Below are 20,075 nucleotides of genomic sequence, written 5' to 3' on the forward strand. Positions count from 1 at the left end.
ATTTACTAGCCTGTAGGCTGCAGCTAGGCTAATCCTCAAAGAACAACAAACTCAACAGGAAATAATGGCTAAAACATATAGGGAATAAGGAAAGACAAAATAAGCAACTGTAGATACAGCATGGCATCAAGAAAGACCAAGTAGTATGTAGACTGCCAGCCCCAAAATCAAATCAGTTTACAAATCGTCTGTTTTGACATTTACTTTTCAAGCTAATTGCCTCTTGATTGTGACACCGTAGGAGAAGGTGACATCAGGCCAGTCAGATAGCCAGCATAACACTTCTCCATGAGAGAAGAAAGAGTTTAATCTGCCTTTAGGTTCCCAGGGTGGCCTTCATTGCTTGAGCATATGAAGGTATGTGATTCTTGGAAAATGTGGGACAAGGAGAACTGTAATGAAAACTATCGCCAATTGGAGGGACATGGTCTAATAGTCTCACACAGTAAAAGGTAAAAATATCTTTTTTTCCTTATTTGGTGAGCCAATAAAGTATGTGCAGCCATTACCCTAAGAACTGTGTATTCCTTTGGACAATAAAATATATGTTGAGTGCTGTATCTCTTTAAAAAATTCACTCAGTGTACAATGGGAGGACAGCTTTGAGTAGGACAGGATTCCTCATAATTAGATTGAAAACTGTAAAAATGGGAGACTACATAATTGCCTGGAAAAGGTAGCGAGTTTCAGATCCCAAGGAAATCTGGGGAGAATTCGAGAGGGTTCAGCAGCTGGTGATTTCAACTTCAAGCCGAGTCAGTACCTCCAGGAGCTGGTGTGTTATCTTCACCTTGAGCCCCAGGCCGATTTTTAAAAAAAGTTTTACACTTTATTATTTTTAAAAATTAAAAAAAAATTAATCCGTTGACATTCAATATTATATCAGTTGCAGGTATACAGCGTAGTGGCCACACATCTATATAACCTACAAAGTGATCCCCCCCATAAGTCTAGTACCCATCTGGCACTGCGCAGTTATTACAGTATTATTGACTATATTCCCCATGCTGCACTCTACATCCCCGTGACTATTCTGGAGCTGCCAGTTTGTACTTCTCCATCCCTTTACCCCCCTCACCTAGCCGCCCCCCAATGCCCCAGGCTGATTTCTAAATGGAAAGAATCTGCAACTAAAATCAGGCCTGGCTCATTCTCTCCAGCGCCCTCCCATGATGAGCGGCATTCTTCTTCCCCAAATTAAGTTGATCTCAGCGGAAACCTTTTCTTACTTCTTTTCCATGTAGTTTAAAACTAAATAAGTAACCCCAAAGCAACCCAGAGATGAAAACCCGATGAAAAGAAACGATGATGGCACCCTCATTATTTGCTCCTGTGTGGGCAGTGTGTAGAGGAGCCTGCAGAGTGGGCACACACATCTGTTAGCTGGGGAAATAATTAACTGCTGAAATTATTTCTGACTGCTAAATGAAGGAGGAAAGCTGCTCTGCCATGGGCCAAGTGTTCACATAGAAAATCAGCATTCTCCAGGGAAGCTTGGGGGGGGGGGAGGGAGAGCGAGACTTGGAAAAACTGAATATTGGAGTTTTGGAGCAGGTTGAGAGGTAACAGGAGGGGAAAGATTTCATCTCTGAGGTGGTCCCATTTTAAATATGTTTTAGCCTTCTTACAGAAAGTGGCTCTCTGTATACGTTTACATACCCGCCTGCCAGCCAGCACTCCCTCGCCCTCCTCTGCCACCCTCCTTTAAAGCAACAGCTGCTCATTCATGGGGCTGTGCAAACACCTGGGCTTCTTGGCTGTGTGTGTGTGTGTGTGTGTGTGTGTGTGTGTGTGTGTGTGAGTGTGGGAGAGAGGGAACAGTCTTGAGCTTTGAGGAATGTAAGGCTGTAGTCAGCCTTAAGAGATGCTATGAAGGACATGCTGGTAAAATAAATGTTCTGACAGGAGAGTAGAGAGTGGAGCAAAATAGGATTATCTGAGACCTATGATTTCACTGAACTCACCGAAAGTAAGGCAAAATAGTTTTGTCTAAAAGATGTTTATTCTGAACCAAACTCGACTGCAACAGTTGTAACAGTGGCCCAGAGTGCAGACTCGGGAGGCAGGTGAGGCTTGTTTTGAGTCCCATCTCTGCTATGTGACCAGTTGTATGATCTTGGGCAGGTTGTCTAACCTAAGGCAAAGCTGCATCATCTGTAAAATGGAGACAAATAATATCTATCTCACGGAATGCTTGTAAGGATTAAATGAGAGAGAGTGCAAAATAGGTTAGTGCAACAAATGTAAAAGCTCAGAAAACAGTAACTATTAACTCTATTGTATGTTGGCTTGGTGTTATGCTAACTTATTGTTTCTAACATGCTTGTTGTTACAATGTTATAAAATTATACAATGTTATAAAATAAAATTTACCATTCTTGAGGAAGAGGGCAATTAAGAATTTCCCACTGTATCATCTGAAGAGAAAAAAATTGTCCTCAAGGAAACATGCCTGATTTCTAGTTTGTCTCACTGTGGGTAGTCATGTCACAACTGTTCAATATATTGTTTTATATACTACACTGACTCAAGGGTTCTACTAAAACTCGTGATGAATGAAAGAATAATGTGAATATAGAATTACTAAGTCCATTGTGGCATGGTTTGTTATTGTTTTGCATTTATTTTGTAGAACATGGAATTCAACAGGCCACTTCCCAGTAGCTTTTAAGTGACAGCCCAGTGAGTTTTGACAATCAATTACCTTGCTCAGATGGAAGGCAGATGAATGATTTTGCTTTTTAGACCCCAAAGCAACACAGATTTGGCAAGGAGTAGGAGTCACCATTAAAATAAATCCATTTTTCAGGAGTGACACATTTTGTATTTATTCCAATTTGTAAATGTCTTCCAGTTTGGAGGAAAATGTAAGGAAATTCCCTGGAAGATATTTTGAAATTTAATTAAGAGATGCAGTTTGAAAACATATCTGTTGTGCTTTGCACTTGTAAATATGAGCATATCAGGAATTTACACAGAGATGTGAATGTTCTCATCCTGATGTTGGGTAGCTCTGGTTGGGAACTGTGTATATTAATCTTCTGACAAAATAGCAGTGTGCCTCTTCTGCACAACTGGGCCCTGTGGGTAACTTCTGTGCAGTGTATTCATAGTAAGAAAACCTGATATTTTAAATGCTCCTCCCTTCCTCTGGGAGGTTGCTGTATACTCCACACAAACCCTTGCTTTTTGTACTTGTAGAGCTGGAAAAGCTCCTATTAAACCAGAGGCTGAAAAACAAAGGGCACTCTGGTGAACAGTTGATAACTTGGAGCTGTTATTCTCCAAGCCTCTTGGTATTGGAATAATAGAATGGCCTGGCATAGGAGTATGAAATACTCAGATCTCTGATCCTTCTCCTACCTCTTGCAGACTTTTTGCTTAACTCTGCTTTTTCAGTTGATACATCCAGAAACTGAAGGAATCTTTAAATCTGTTCAACAAATATTTATCGTGCACCTGCTATGTATGAATGCTATTATCTAGTGTTGGATGGTCCATATTAAAAAGTCAAGGTTCCTGCTCTTAAGAATTTCACAAAATAATTAGGGAAGTAACATGGACTCTTTTAAGGAATTAACCCCAGGATACATAATAATATAATTCATTGAAGTAATACTTTTAGCCTTTGGAATCTGAGTAGCTATCAGTGTTTAATAACCCCTCTGAAATGTTCAGTTGAGTCCTTAGGAGTAACTTACCATATGGCAGCATTTTCCTAATTATATAATAGAATCTTTGATAAGAGCCTTATTCTCAACACCTTCTGGGTTATTAAACAAAGGGAAGTGCTTGGAATGTCTTTTACCCTTTATTTAAAGAAGGAATGATTGCTCTGGCTGGGAACACTTCTTTGGAACACTTAGAACTCTCAATAAAAGTACACACTGTTTACAGAATATGAACCCTCTGAGCTTCAACATATTGTTTCTGTCCACAGCTGGTTCTGTTTTTCCGTGGACTGTGTGGCCAAAGGGAAAAATAGCAGTTAACTGTAAGATACTCTAGAATTAAACTCTAGATTATTCTAAAGTTAATACCTCATGATGATGTACTTTAGAATTTCTTACAAAACACATTCACTGTGTTCTTTAAGCACAGATGGATATCTATTAAACCATGTTTCAGTGTTTAATGAATTGATTATAAGATAAAATTGAAGTAATACTTGACTTTGTTTTTCTTGTTGGGTTCATTATGTAATGTATTAGAACTTTTTGATTTTAAAAAGATTGACTCTCTTTGTCCATGTGTGGTAGATATAGAGAGTTTAATAGCTGCTTTGCTCAACTGGTACTCAGAATAGGTAATGGAAAAATTAAAACTGTGTTCTTAACCATCATAGTATATGATTATGCTTTCTCCGAAGAAAAGCTTCAGTTTCTCCATGTTTCTCTGGTGCTGCCTACATTCCCAACTAATTTTCATAACAAGGAAGGGGGGTAACAGTATGACTTCAAATATTTTCAGGATCAACAATGTCAGCACTGATCTTAGTTCATAAGTTCATGTAACCCTGAATATATTAGCTGCATTATAAGCACAATGCTTTAGAATGCACGTGTTGTACAACAATAGCTAAAAAACACAGAAGTAAGGAATGAGGTTTCACACTTAAGTATCACTACTTGTCTTTTAAAGTTGGACTTCACAATGCCATTAAATGTATATTAGGTATCTAATGAAATACTAAGCTTCTGTCTGTATAAAATTTGAGGAAGGTAATAATAGCAAGTTAGCAGATTACATTTTATTTTCTTAATTCCAGAATACACAGTACAAGTTGCCTTTATTTAAATTGTTACTGTTTTATAAACATTACTTAAGTCAAGGATGAACTATATTCACTTAGATGGTAATTCGATGGAGGTTTATTTACGTTTAAACACGTTATCTTCAATCATGTATTTCAGTTTTTCTTTCGTAGAAAATGACATCATAAAAAATGAGTTTTTTCCAAAGTTTTTTTGCTTCCTTCATCTTTCCACTCCATCCGTTATCCTATGATTTTACTCCTTATCATCGCTAGAAGACCTAGTATATGACAAAAGGCAATAATCGCATTAATAATGCAAAAAAAATAATGTTTTGGTGAGAATTGATAACTATAAATCTCCACATTCCCTCTCCTCCCATTTCTTTTCAGTAATGGGCTATTTGTGAGGAAAAACTTAAAAAATGACTTGAATCTGCTGCTGCCTTGCCCTAATGCCCAACTATTTCTCACGCTAGTATTTAAAAAGCATATTTTATGTAAACAACTTACAAAGATTTGGTGCAATCTTCAGATTTAGAATATCGGAGGGGTTTTGCAGGATGGGATTATATTTGTTTTTAAGACCTCCCCAGACTAGCTGCTTTATACAGATTTAGGGTGTTGGCCTTAAACTTCTAAATATTTTTTAGGTGTAAAAACTATCGCCAACAAATTCATAAGTGAAGCTAAACACAAATCCGTGTATTTCTTACTAACATAGGTTCAAAATTATAAAAAAAATAGTAAGATGGGTCCTATTTTGAAAGCTATGGGACTCAAGTGAAAATATGAGTAAGTTCAATGTTAGAATATTCCTTCCCTAAACGTTATCCTACTCACCTCCAGTTCAGACTAATCTCTCCCCATTTTTTTCTCCTTATTAAAAAGGTTCATAGACTTTTTTTATCACGTCATAGTTTCTTGACTACAGCATTTAGTTGTTTTCATGTACATGTACGTCTAATCTACCCACTGGAATGAGAGAGTCTTGAGGGCAGTTATAGCATTTTACTTCTTGTAAACATCTAAGAGACATCTAACAGAATGTTGGGCCTAAACATAATGCTTCCTAAATATGTGCTTGCTTGATTCTTGAGTCATAGGCTTTTTGTTTTGCTGTGTTGTGTTTTTCTGATATGTCCTAAGCTGAAGATAAAGAAAAAAATTCTGTAGAAGGAAAGATGTTTGTGTTTTCATCTGAACATAGAAGTAGGAAAAGTAGGATGATACTCGAAATGGAAAAAGGATTGCATATGGTGTTATACCCATGCTGTTTGCAACCCTGGTCCATGGAACTGTGATATCACAGGAAAGTAGTCTTCCCCTTTGAAGGCTTTTTGAATTGTCACCTATGTCCCAAACCTGAGTATCTCCTTTCTCTGGTATGAAATGTTAACAAGTAGAATTCTCAAGTAGCTCTTTTATGCTTTTTATTGTTGCAAATAAGAGCAAGCTCTCTCAAATTAAACTTTACTTGGTTAAAAGTACCCTTGTCCTTAAAGTTCCTGATCTCTGTGTATCCCTTTTTTCCAGCTCTGGCTGACTCTCTGGGTTGTTTCATTAATCTGTTCTCCTGACTTCTCTGTTTTTCTCTGCCCTCTCCTGTCTTCACTTCAAATTGGATGTGCTTCATAAAATAGCATCTAGGTAGTTCACCCATTCTATTGAATTGAGCTTAAATATTGGATGAAATACATTTTAAGGGATTTTTAACTAAAAGCTAATGTGAAAATGTTGGAATATGTTCCAATGTAAACATATTAAACTTAAGATCACATCAAGTACAGCTTAAAAAATTACATGTTATTCCTTCTACTAGAAACTTTAAAGGATATGATTCACCTTGAGTCATGATGTAATTTAGATTATATTTTATTAGACATTCTTTACAAATTTAAAATACTGCTATTTTTACATGCACAGAGGAAAATCAGTTTGGATAATTATATTTAGGCATTCATTAAAATCAACCACAAAATAGACACTTTATTGTGTCATTTATCAACATACTTGATATGTATATCTAAAGTGCATTATGTTACAAAAAATATAGAAATTCAGCAGCACCAAGATACATTTACAAAATAAATACATCAGTTGACAAAATAAATTATGGTAAATGTGATAATAATAATTGGATTAGCCTTGGAAAAAAATATTCACAATGACCAATGTGCAGTTTCATAGAGCAATGGGGGAGACAGTTTTATTCCAATGCATTTACAGTATTTACAGACAATAAATATTTCTAATACTTTCCATATGTTCACTATTACAGAATCCTGCAATATGTCCTCTGAAGTTCTTTGCAAAAATTTCAATGCTTCCTGAAAAGGGAAAGAAGGGAAAATAGGTTAATTATTTTTACAGTTGAAGAGACATAAAATCAGAGGTATAAATTAAGAAACATTGGACCATAATGGAAAGAGATTCAGGAGACTTCTTGTAACTATCTCTTAAAAGAGGTGCCTGTGGGATCCACCTGACTTTTTAGAACCTCTGCTATAGAGTCTTTAATTTGATCAAATGGTCATATGTAGTGCAAAAAGAAAAAGGCTTGCATCTCTAAGCATACTCTGCCAGAAAAAGGAGACCCTGTGAGAATTTTTCAAAGTTGCCAAATGGCAAGTTTGGAAAGAGAAGGGACACACTTGACAATGTGGAAATAAGTATAGGTTGTGCAATCCATCATCAAATACACCTTGCTTAGAAGTTTATTCCCCAGTGATGTCTGATGTGAGTGATCCACAGCTTGTTTATTTTTCTAGGTTGTCATTTGGCCAATCTCTTGATAAAATAATGGGCTGTTGTGAGGGTAGTCTAAAGCGTGTGACTTGGGTTAAATGTTGGAAAGTTGTGTAATTAAATGGAGTACGTTTAGTTGATGATTTGATGTCTTGTGTCATTTTCTTAGCTGTCCTTAAACATTAATGAATAAAACTATTACTGAATTTTAGTTCTGAAGCCAAAATTAAGATAGAATTATTTGTTTCTCACTCTGCTGGTTTTTTGAATGGATCTTGCATTAGAAATTGGGAAAGCCTATTGTAAATTACAGAAAAAGAATCAATTGATTTAAAAGTATAAAATAACACAAGCAAGAAGGGAATTAATAGTATTTTGAACCACTATTTTCTCAGAAGGAAAGGAGGAAAAAAGGAAAAGATCACTTAATTATATTTCACACTGCCCAGCCAGTTTACTTGTTAACCTTCCTTCTGACTTCCTTTAACAAAGGCATGCATTGGAATAGCTAAGGAAAACATGTAACATGACCTAAACGTATGTGTGTGTGTTTGCTATATGTGTGTGAGATGTTTTAAAGTCCTAGCATTTTTGAATACTGAAAAGCTTTAATATTGTTTCTAAATCAATATTTACCAAGGCAAAACATACGGTCTCAATGAAATGAGTCCTAGTGTATCTGGACATCTCATTTGCAACATCAAAAATTCCAAAGTGTAATTTCCAAAATTTAAAGCTATGTATCTCCCACTGAATGGTTCATGTAAGAGAAACCAGACAGTTTTAGCTCAGTAGTTTCTGTTAAGAACTACTATATATGTCATAAGAAAGTTCATGTTTGCCATATCATCAGACCTCTCAGATCATCATATAATAATGAGAAGAGACTAAAGAGAGAACATTAATAAAAGTTTTGTTGCTTATAAAATTTTAAAATAGTTATTCTGAAAAGATTCTATTTGTATTACAGAATTTGCATGGCCCCATATGTTCTCATCATACCCTCCTAAATTTCCCCACTCTTCCTTGCGCCTCTGTTGGGTTGTATTGGGACAGTGCCAACATCTGGCTGCCAAACACACAGGGCTTTCCATGAACGTTCCTCACAACCAGGGAACAGAAAGGAGAAGCAGAACCATTCTCTTTCTTTCAGTCCTAGATCTGGATTTGATTAGGCCACTGCCTAATTTTCACTAGATCTACTTTAACTTAGGGATAGCTTTGGGATAAGAATTGACGAGTGCTGATTTTCATTAATTCTCCAGATACTTAAGAGCACTACAAATTTTAAATGAATAAAATCCAAAGAAAGTATGTATACTTCTGTTTTTATACTGAATATCTGCATTGAGATAAAATTCATAAGGTTTGTTACCCCTCACAGATCCATTAGATACTTGCAGAGTAAGTCATTCACTATGTTAAAGATTTCTCTAGTGCTACTGCCCATTGAGTGCTGAAAGTATACTACTTATTCAATGTAATTATCATTTTATATGCTATTCAATGATGAGTTTTTTCAACTCAAAGAGAGAAGTGACGGTAAATAGGTTCATCACCTATTTGAAACATCACTCTATAATCCTATCTCTAGTCAGAGGAAAGAACTGGAGAAGTAACAGGGGACTCCTTAACTAATGAGATCATTAGCTGCATATGACACATTCTTGTGTTGTTTTCCTCTTTCTTTCAAACCGCACTGAAGTGCTTTACTAAAAAGCAAACAACAAAAAAATATCCATCCTATCAGTGGAAATGCATAGATCAAGGGGCAGCACTGACATAGCACTGGCCTAAGTGTCAGGAAACGGGGAAATAAATGCAGTTTTGAGGACTACCTCTACCAGTTCCCAGGACTGCTCAGGTACTTGAACTGTGGAATACCTTGGTTTTCTAGTTTATAACATGAAATGGGTAAGTTTCCCTTTTTGCCTCACAGAAACACACACGCCAGTATAAACAGAACGAACAATCAGATCTATACCTAAAAGCACCAAAACAACACCTTGCAATTTATTGAGCACTGACTGTATCACAGGCATTTAACCCAGGTAATCTCATTTAATCTTCACTCAACCCAAAGAGGTTGGTACAATTATGATCTTGCATTTCAGAGAGGAGGAAAGTGAGTCTTAGAAATACCAAGTAACTCGTCAAAGGTCGAGTTTAAAAGTGCAGACCCAAAATTCGAACCTAAGGTATTTATTTGGCTCCAAACTCTGTGAATGTCATTACTACCTGCATCTGGGAGGTAAGGGTAAACACGCCACATAGATGTGAGGTTTTATTATTCCTACTGCAATAATTAGAAAAAACATTTCAACGTGCCAGTGGACAAATAGCTGCATGCAAAAAACACGTCCTTCCCAAGCCAATACTTAAAATTGTTCAGAAATCATGTTTTTTTTTTCTCCTTCTCATAAGCAGGTAGAAACCAGAGTTAAATGTAATTAAATAAATTTAAAATGTGTGTTTAAAAAATTGAATTTATTTAAATAAAAATAAAATTAAACTACATTAATTTTAAATAAATACATTTAATTAAATAAAAAATGTGAACGGCTCAGCATTGTCTACGGTAAGATAGTGTTCTGTTTGTAGTGTATTGTTTGTAGATCCTATCAAAGCCTCTGTGTTCTCCCCTGAAGTGATTAATAAAGTAACAAATGAAACAGAAGTTTGCCATGGTGTGAGATTTGGGGAATAAACTCATTTCTCCAGCCAATGATGAAGGTGGTCATTAGCTTCTCAAGCTGGCCTACGAAATGAAACTAGTTAGTGGAGTACTAAAGGATTGGTATTGGGGAGGGGTGTGATGGTGGAGAAAGAGACACAGATTATTAGACCCCTGTGTGTGTTGAGGGAGTCAGAGGACACTGCTTTAAGTCAGACAATATTCTGAGTCATCTTGGTTTTGTAAGCTTTTAAATTGTGGAGTGACTGACTGGGCAGAAAGGTTTGTCCAAGCTAAGGCCGAAGGGAAGGTACACACCCCCTGGTGAGAAGACCAAGGAGAGGCTCTGGGTCAGGGGGCCATTTACCGGAAATTGAGCTCCAGCGATGTCGCAGAGATGTCAGACAGGTGGTCCCCTTCCAGCCCACTCCCAGCCACGCCAGAGTTTAGCCAGGCCGATCGAGTCCGCCGTTTCTTCTTCTCCTGCTCCTTTCGTTTCCCAGGCTTGCCTTTCTTTTTCTTGCCCGGTGTCTTCAGTGGCTGCTCTTTGTATGGCTCTACCTTGTTGGTTTCCTGAGTTAGGTATCTGCCCTCATCATCAGACCCAAATCGGACAGGGTGGTTCTTGGTGTTGGGAGCAGGCTTGGAGTTGGGGGAAACCTCCGAGGTAGTTCTGATTTCAGCTGTGTGAATTTCTGCGATCAGGTGGTGAAGGAAGAATCGTCGCCGTAAGTCTTGGATGGACTTCCCCTTGTCATGGAGGAGCTGATGTTCAGACACAGCTCTTTTGCTTTAAGGAAAAAAATAGCAGGAGAGAAAGAAAACAATGACATTTTAGTTGTTCGCAGAGACCACAAGATATGAGGAAACCCCTTTAGTTTTCTAGTTGGTCTGATACAGGGCACAAGCTGGAAGAGAAGCAAGCTCTCTGAGCAGGGAAGGGGCCAGAGTGGGAATGGCAGTTGGCTGGCTCTAGCCCAGGGTCCCAGTTCTGCCACTCACTAAGTCTGTGACCTTTGTGAGAACACAAACATTCTTGGGTCTTGTGGGCCCCAGCTGTTTAAAAAAAAGGGGTTAGAGTCAGTGATTTGTATGCTCCCTTCTCAATTTAAATATGATTCAGTTATACTCAGTAATGGACAGAAACCACTAAACTGCTTTTCACATTTTTCAGAGTTGTGTTGGGGAAATAAATCCAGAAGTACTAGCCCAGCAAATAAAAAGGAGGCTGATTTTACCTGAGTATTTGCACATGCGTAAGCACACACACAGAGCTCCCCCATTAAGAAAATAATAATACTAAATTCAAATAACAGCAAGCTGTAAGAGTAAAAGCAAACAAAGACTGAAGGATAAAGTGAGCAGTGAAGCCTGTCTGGGAAAGCACCTAACAGACTGAATTTTAACATATTAGACTGCAGGCTACCAAGAACTTATATTTGAAGGCCAACTGTCAGAGTGTGCATAATTTTCTGTCAAGTAGCGGGTGGTCTCTTTAAAACGGGTTTCTTTGTGTGTTTAAATTAAGTGAGATCATTCTATTTCTTCTGTGAGTTTTTTTTTTTTTAATTTAGTGTTTCAGAGGGTATTATCCTTAGTACTTCATTAAGAAATTCACTTTTTTTTTAACTTTTTGTTTGTCTTATAAATATCTCTAAGAACAAATATGAAGTGATTTTTCTATTTAAACAACACTCAGAAAATATAGTGAAAAAGAATAAACTAATCAATATCAGTCCTTAGAGGACACTGGCTCTTGCTTAAATTGTCCATCCATGTATTCTTTTATTAGTCTGTGTGTATATCATTAACCATATTTAAGGGTTACATACATTAATCAGTCATGCCTGTTTCAACTCTGCCAATTTCTACCATTGAAATGACCCTCCAAAGTGGCTCATTTTCAAAAGTGTCTGAGGATATTTTGCAGGGCTACATCCCATGTACTTATTTCCCTGACACAGTGGTACCTGGGTCCTTTATTGCATTCACTTCTTTAACGCCTCAGAGAGATATGACAATAATTAATAGCATTGTCCTCATTTAATAGATGGGGAAAGTGAGGTTCAGAGAGATTAAATGCCCCCACAACGAGACCAGGCACAGCCATGGCTCCACAAATGAGTTCTACCAAGACAGTTTTTTACCTTCCTCAATCCTTTTTCCTGCTGAAGCCGAAGCATATATTGAGAAAACAAGAGAGAAAGGGCACAGAGTAAAAAGCCTGTGATGGACACTATGACAATGGGTGAACGGACAGCAACCTCTCCATTTCCTTGAAGACCAAGATTATTGCCCCAAGAAGTCTATTTTCATCACACAAATAAAGAATTCGAATATTTAGAGTTTGGATTGTCACAGAGGGAATGGGAGATTGTGAGCCTCAAAAGAGTAAGACACAAAAGACCAGTCATTATTTCTCTGAACCCTATAGCTAGAATGCCAGCTTCCTTTTAGTATTTTAGTGTGTGGACTGACTTAAAGCCATACAGCCTGTTGAAAAAGACATGACTTAATGGAAAGGAATGTAACAGGAGCCTGTTTAAATGAGGCATGAAGGAGTCTCTCTTCCTTTTTGAAGGTGCCACATGTGACTAGATTAAAATTCACTTACTTTGTGGCAATAGTTAGCATTCTGGAAACTTTTAATAATCTAAAAATTTGAGGCTGTGGTACAATATATTTATATCCTCTAATAACATTTTAAAAGAATAGGACTGATGTAATTGCATATTTCGTAAGTACTGCAGTCTAATAAGTATCATTTTAGCAAAATGTCCCATTAAAAAGTTCTTAACCAATGATCATTTATAATACTTGGGGACTTTATTTCTTTTTCAATTCCTGGCAGATGTCCACTCCCATCTGTGTTGCTCCCCAAATACATAATACAGCTCATTCTAGCTTAATCTGAAGACAAAACTTTTGGTGGTTGGTCTGTTCTAACCATTTTCCTCAGGCCTCCTCTGATTGGCATATACGCCTGTCATCTTGGCTGGCCTGTCAACTGTGAGTCACAGTGCCTTCCTAACTCAAGCACTGTACTTTCCCAGGATGGTTCTCATGGGAAAAGGAGTGACTATTCTATCCTTTTCTTTTATAAAAACTCTACAATGTGGCACAACTTTGTCCAGGTTCAAACCGTACATCTCTTGTGAGGTAAAGATGACCCCTTCTGCCTTTTAGGGATTTTAATTGTTAATGTACTAGGAAACACAGATTTTTCTTAAACGCTAAATCTGAAATGCTGTTACATAATTTATTTAATAGTTCAACGATTTCTGCATTTAAACTATTGTGAAGAATGAATTTCAGATTGGGCAATTGAATTCAAGGATCAGGAATATACTAGTATCTTTATCGTCAACAAAGAATAAGGTCCATAAAGCATTCTATTTATTTTCAAAATAAGACATGAACTGACACAAGGATAAAGGACTAGCATGTACAAACTAGATATCCATCAGTATTGAGCAATAAAGTCAAATTAAGGAGGCTTTCAACTTAGATAATTCTGAAATATTTAAGTTGTAAATATGTCCTTAATAATAGTCTGTTACTCTACATGCCTGTAAACATTACATAGCACAATGGCTCACATGGCATTTATTATGTACCTATGCTCCAACATGGAAAAACAAGTATGTTATGTTTATGGTCTCCTTTAATGATTGTTAAAAAAAATTGCGAAAATGTGGGGGAACTGATTAACATAGATAACTCTATGTTACTATAACTCTATGTTTTCTTGACTGTCACTTCAGTCAAGAAAAGGCTCTTCTCTTTTAAAGAAAAAGCACTTTCAAGGGAGTTTTCAGGGAAGAAGATTAAATTTCTAAGGAGCTATCAAGGAACACACAGAATAAACAGAGTGATGGAAATTACTCTTTCAGCACAGGAAGTAGCAACATGCTTGTGCTGATACTAGGCTCCTAAGGCCAGAGTCTGGGTTTGAGAAAAGTTCTGTGGTACATGGAAGAGTCAGGGTTAGGGTGTTAGAGTTAAGATGACTCACCAGAAGTCCCTTCCAACCCAAATGACTCAGGCGAAAGTTATGCTTTTCATTAAATGGACTAGACTCAGTCTGGCTCCCCAACAAATCAGCCAATGATGTTTTAGGTTTCTGCGTCTGCCGGGCTTTCCTCTCTAACTTAAACACAAAAGTTGCTACCTGCCACAAGCCATGTTCAAGAACAACCATATGTCTCACTTTCCAACCTCCAATTTACTCATGCTCTAGCCTCATTAACTAAAATCTTTTGAACTCACAGGTCCAAACGATTCACAAACCTAGATTGCCTCTTTTGCATGGCTCGACAGTGTTGTTGTTGTAGTAGGTTCCTCTCCTTTAAAAGTTAGCCCCTAGTTAGGAAAACATCTAATGCAGTTTTCCTAATACTTGGTGTGAAAAGTAATTGGGGAGTAACATGGTTTGATTATATATTAAATTTTCTTTCAAGAATCTGTGTTGATAATAATAGGCTAATGTTTTGTTTTACTGTTACTTGGCAGCAATGCAAAAACAATGACTTATTTTTTTTAAAACTTCGTTTGTCAGTAATAATTTGATAAAAACATCTTCATCTACTGATAATTTCAGCCTCCATGAAAAACCATCACTGTAATGTGATGATCTATTAGCCATTAACTATAAGAATGTTTTGTGGTAGTTTTATAACTGTCTGCTGAGTGTGAGTGTTTAACTACAATATTATATTTCACCCACAAACAAAAGTATAACAGAGTCTTTGGCTGCTAACTGGTTTTTGATGTGTAGTTTGCAGGGTGCAACAAAGAGTTAAAAATAGGCTTTAGGACAATCAGCACACTTTTTATGACATAACTGTGGATTTAATCATGGTCCATTTACTGTTTCTCAAAAGAGAAAACAGGTATTTCTTACACAACTTTAAAGAAAAAAAAATTGGCTGTGTTCCAAGACAGTATATCTTGGCCAAATAAATGCAGTATTTAAGCGTGCTTTAAAAAATTCAGTCCTCATCTATATTTATATAAGGATTTTAAATAACTGAATTTAATACAAATCACAAAATGAGCAAAAAGTGTGAAGACAATTTTCAGAAATACATCAGCAAAACGTTGATTTGAAGAGTACAATGCAGCTTTATCTTTAGTATAATGTTCTACACAATTTGCCTAAGGAAATCGATAATAGATTTTCATTTTAGTGCCAATGTTCAGACATGTCTAAAGTAATTTTATTTAAGGATTTTCTGCTCTAATAATACTAGACCAAGGGCACATATAACACTGTTGCCTTTTGGTACACCCTTGGAAGTTTACAAGGACGCACCATGAACTTGATTGTAAATGTTAGATTTTGCTATGTCTATTGTTAGCGTAAAAGTTCTCCTTGATTCCTTCTCAAGAGGCAAGCTCTTGTCAGTTCTAAAACTTTATGGTTTTCTCATCCTGAACACTGAGGCTGCAGCTTGCAGATCACCCAAGGACATTGTCACACACATTATTGAACTGCTGGGTCCAACAGATTATGAAGATACTGTTACTCTATCACTCTTCCATCTTTTCAGTCATACAACATGGTGACGGTTATCCGGTGTGCCTGGATGTATGACTATTTTAAAGTTAAAATTATCCTTAAAAGAATCACCAAAATACAAGTTTCCAGTCTACAATGCAGACATGTGACTCCAGATTAAAGAACTGTTAGCAGTAATTCTAAGAAAAAAAAGTTTCCACACCTAACATTCATTTTGGAATCAAGCACTCTAGCGGTCCTGAACTGTATCAATACTAACGTTGGAATTGTGCCATTGCAAAGTTGTTACTGCTTTCTTATATAATATGCCTTCATTATGTAATGTGGTCCCATTTTATATGCTCAAAATTATGTCACTAATAATAAAATTAGATGTACGGTTTTCGCTATTCACACACCAATTACCACCCACATTCAGTAAGTATACCTGCGCACACAGACATATGTCCTGTCCCCTGGATCCCTCAGATTCTTCCGAGTTACCTCTCTTGTAATCCTCAGGGTTTCAAAACCCTCCCAGATCCTGAAAGCAACTTTTTTCTTTTACTAGACGCAGAGAATCTTTTCCTAGGGGTGATACTATAAAAAAACAAAACAAAACAAAACAAAAAACCGCTCCCTCTAATGGAAACTCACATAAAATTTGTCTCTTCCCTGCCTTCCCTGGAGGTTCAACCAGTGCTACCGCCGGTTTTGAGGACCCGGGCTCAGCCCCTGGCAGGTAGCCGGATCTCCCGGCTCTCTAACCCGAGCGAGGAGCATCAGTGACCGCTGCGAGCCCTCGGCAGCGCCCCATTCTGGCGGCCTCTCCCACTGGCCTCCCCAGCCCTCTCCCGGCGCCGTGGGGAGGACGAGGTACTTACAGCCGGCGGCCGAGCTCCTCCACCGAACGCCCGCAGGAGGGCACCGAGTAGCTCAGCAGGAATACCGCGACGCTCCACTGCTGAACCAGTCTCCGCAGCATCGTATCCTCTCGCTCTCAGGACCTGCGACAGAGTGGAAAGGGGCCCGAAGTGTCAGTCCGGAATCTCCATCTCCTCCAACTACCCCGCTCCCCCTTTTAGCCTGCTCTCAAATCGCCTTTTCAACATCAAGGGCATCTCCCAAGTTGTAAAGAAAAAACAAAATTTCTTTTTCTCTGAAGCTTCTCAGCACTTACTTATTTAAGGAACCAGCTACTCCAATTGTGCTTTTGCCAAACCGCACAGGCAAAAAGGGACCAAAAAGGGGGGAAAACAAACAAACAAACAAAAACCAAAAAAAAAAACAAAACAAAAAACAAAACCCCCACAAAAAACCCTAGAGGCACTTCCTCTGAAATAAGAGCCAACACGAAATGGTTTTATATATGTATCAATGATGAGCAGCGCGGTTACACGACTCCCGTGGCAATGTCTAATCAATCGGGTCCGCAGGTCTCCCGGGTTCGCGGAGCAGGGCTAACCCCCTCCTGAAAACGAGAAGAAAGTTTCCTCCTCCGAAGTCAGCTTCTTCGCGAATCGGGCCGTCGTGTTCCAGATCCACTCGAAGGGAGACCCACATATATATACATAGTTGTCTGTCTGCCTCCTCTGGTGGGCCGGTTGCTTCCGGAAAGTTGATTCCACACACCCTGAGAACAAGTTTCAAGTGCGTGTGTCGTCGATCAGGAGGGCCAGGTGGCAGCGAGGGCGGGCTAATAGCGGCGCCGAGGGGCGGTGGCGGCCCGCTTCACGGGCGGGGAGGCATGCTGGCCGGGCAGCGCAGGTTGGAGGAGAGTTGAAAGCCGAGCGGAGGAATGTTCACACGCTCCCAGGCAAACCTGCGGGAGAAGTGAGCGAGTGGCAAAGAGGTGGCGCCCTAGGAACGCGCGCGGGACGAGCGAGGGCGCGGGGGGCGGGGGCAGAGACCGTCGGCCCGAGCGGACCGCCGGCGGGAGCCCGCGGAGGGGAGCACCGCGCTGGGAACGCAGAGCCGGCGGAGGAGCTCCCCGCCCCCCGTCCTGCCGCCCCCGGCGCGCCCCTGAGCTCGGCCGCGCCCCACCCCGGACCGCCAGCCCTGCCGCGCCGTCCCGGAGTCGGGGGCGGGGGCGGATTCCGCGGCCCAGCTGGGTCCGGCCGGCCCGGGACTGCCCTGTACATCTGCCATCTGAGGTCCCCGAGGGCGTGTGGCAGGACCCGGGCAGCCGCGGCCCCCGGCGCACTGGACGCACGGCCTCGGGGGCCGCCGGGGGCGGACGGGCCAGGAGCCGGCCAAGGAGCCAAGCCCGAGAGCGCGGGCGCCGGGGATCCTGGGCGGGGAGGTCACGGGCCTGCGATCTGAAGGAGCCCTAAACCCGCATGGGAGCTCAAGGAGCCAGACGAGCACCCTCCTTCCTGGTCCTTTCCTGGGACAAGCTGAGTGTGGAGAATCGGCTAGGGAGGGAGAGATCCTTCGCTTATAAAAGGAAAACACGCTTAGAGACTTCAGGTCGAGATTACATTTCTTGCTGTCTCAGAAGACTGAGGACATCTGGAGCCCGTCCAAGAAAACCCGCGCACATGATGGAGACCCCCTTTGGAATAGCGGAAGGGAACTGACGCTCCTGGGGAGCGTACACGGCCCGTTAGCCCACCAACAGGCGTCTAACCCACCCTTTCTGGGATCACCTACTCTTTCGGTCCCTCAACCCCCAGTCCCCGGTTACATATTTATTCTAGGATGACTCTATCCGTGTCACTCCACTCCGCAGATGCAGGAAACTATCGCTATCCTTGTATGCTGCTCTGCCTCCGAGAAGCGAAGGAAAAGCAAGGGGTTCTTCCCCAAGCCATTGGGCGGGGGAGAAAGACTGCTCTGAATTACTGGGCAGTAAGCATCATCTAGGAAGGATTGCAGCGGATGTCAACGCCCGCTCAACCGGCTCCTCTATCTTTCTGAAATGAACGCGGGTGCTTGGGAACCATTCAAGGGATGTTTGTCTTCTAGACAGACAATCCTACTGGTAGATTTCATTCCTCTCTAGAAGGCTAGTGTTATTTAGAGATTTCAGATCATTATGGTAAGCTGAGCTTTATGAAGCCTGGTTTTCTGGCTGGTGCTCCACGGATTTACCAGGGGTGGGTGAAATAGCGCCCTCTCACAGACCCTGGTTCACCACAGCTCCCTTTCCCCCTCCTTAACTGCAGCTAGCCAGCGGTTCATGTTTGCTGCTTAGTTTGAGTGGAGGGTCCCCCCTTCTCAGAAGCTGCTATCTCTCTTATTTGATTACTTTAAGCTATATACTAAAAAAAAAAAAGTCGTGGCTTCCTCCCACTAAAAAAAAAAATCTCTGGGAATTTACACAAAATTTCCTTTGAAAGTTTAAGAATTTCTAAATGTTAGTCCTCTTTTCATTACATGAAAAGACAAAGGAACAGCACTCAGAAATGTCAACCTTTGAACCTCTAACACTTTCTGAGTAGTATTAAAGTCTTTCCAAAAAGACAGAGGAACCTTAATGTAATTGTTAGATCTAAAGGAGGAAAACTGTAAAAAAGTAAATCACAGATGAGCCATTTAGTACTTGCAAGTTGTTTAGCAATGAAATGATATTTGCTTCCACAATCAAAAGCAAAAACAAAACCCAAAGGTACTCAGTCAAGTTTCAAACTATCCAGGCTTTAGAAAGTCAGCCCTCCCCCAACAGAGGTTAAAACAAAAATCAGATTGAAAATATTAAATCACTTATGATGTAAGTAAATTCGTTATACTCTCAGAACATTATAAAGACTGGCATCAACAGACTGCTTTGATTTATGTTGCTTTTTCTACTATTAAACAAAATCGACCCCCTCCTCTACTTCTTTCTTTCCCTCTACACACTTTTCTGGTGTTAACGGCAAAACATCTGTCAAATATTTTCAGAATTTCCTCTCCTCCACAAAATAGACACAGGAAAATTAAATAGTCTTTATATGCTTGGAATACCAAAGTTTGCTCATAATTTATTACTTCACCTTTTTCTTGATTTACAGTCTTCTCTGCTCTTCTGGCCAAAGGAGGGAGGTTCTCTCAGCAGTCTCTTCCAGAAGTAATTTTATTTTGTTCTTTAAAAAGTAAAATTAAGTCTTACATGAGTTAAAAACTTCCTGTAAAGAGTCTTTTCTGTTCCCACCAAAGGCAATTATTAGAAAGCTACAAAACTTTCTAAGCTGCCCTCTTAATTACTTTCAGCAGAAATTCTCTTCAATATATACCCAAGACCCTGACTTTTTGCCTTTCTGAAAAGGATATTTTCTGACATCATCATTTAGTTCCCAGTATAACTGGGTAACCTCCATGAAAATGCTGAGGACATGTGAATGCAAATGAGATGACTTCACACTAGAAGCACCCCCCCCCTTAGGAATAGAACAAGTGCCAATAGAAGCTGCATGTTT

General features: G+C 39.6%; 1 protein-coding gene across 2 annotated transcripts; it reads right to left on the bottom strand.

The window, feature by feature from the left end:
- Window positions 1-6,611: 6,611 nt before the first annotated feature.
- PTHLH (parathyroid hormone like hormone) lies at window positions 6,612-17,705 on the bottom strand. 2 transcript variants are annotated; one of them, XM_081059250.1, is made up of 4 exons: window positions 16,856-17,705; window positions 16,560-16,682; window positions 10,543-10,965; window positions 6,612-7,083 (listed from the first exon to the last, which is right to left on the bottom strand). In XM_081059250.1, exons 2-4 carry the CDS (start codon window positions 16,658-16,660, stop codon window positions 7,074-7,076), a joined length of 534 nt encoding a protein of 177 aa, XP_080915376.1. In that variant the 5' UTR covers window positions 16,661-16,682; window positions 16,856-17,705; the 3' UTR covers window positions 6,612-7,073. The 2 variants fall into 2 exon arrangements, with proteins under 2 accessions (XP_080915376.1, XP_080915377.1); XM_081059251.1 differs by having other exon boundaries at window positions 17,073-17,667.
- Window positions 17,706-20,075: the final 2,370 nt, after the last annotated feature.

Source organism: Rhinolophus hipposideros (assembly GCF_964194185.1).
Source record: "Rhinolophus hipposideros genome assembly, chromosome: 9".
Lineage (NCBI taxonomy): Eukaryota > Metazoa > Chordata > Mammalia > Chiroptera > Rhinolophidae > Rhinolophus > Rhinolophus hipposideros.

Coding starts and splice junctions, on each gene's coding strand:
- PTHLH (XM_081059250.1), bottom strand. CDS start 16,660: ATGCTGCGGAGACTGGTTCAGCAGTGGAGCGTCGCGGTATTCCTGCTG. Junction 10,966..16,559: donor GAGGAGCTCGGCCGCCGGCT/GTAAGTACCTCG, acceptor TTTTCCTTAAAG/CAAAAGAGCTGTGTCTGAAC.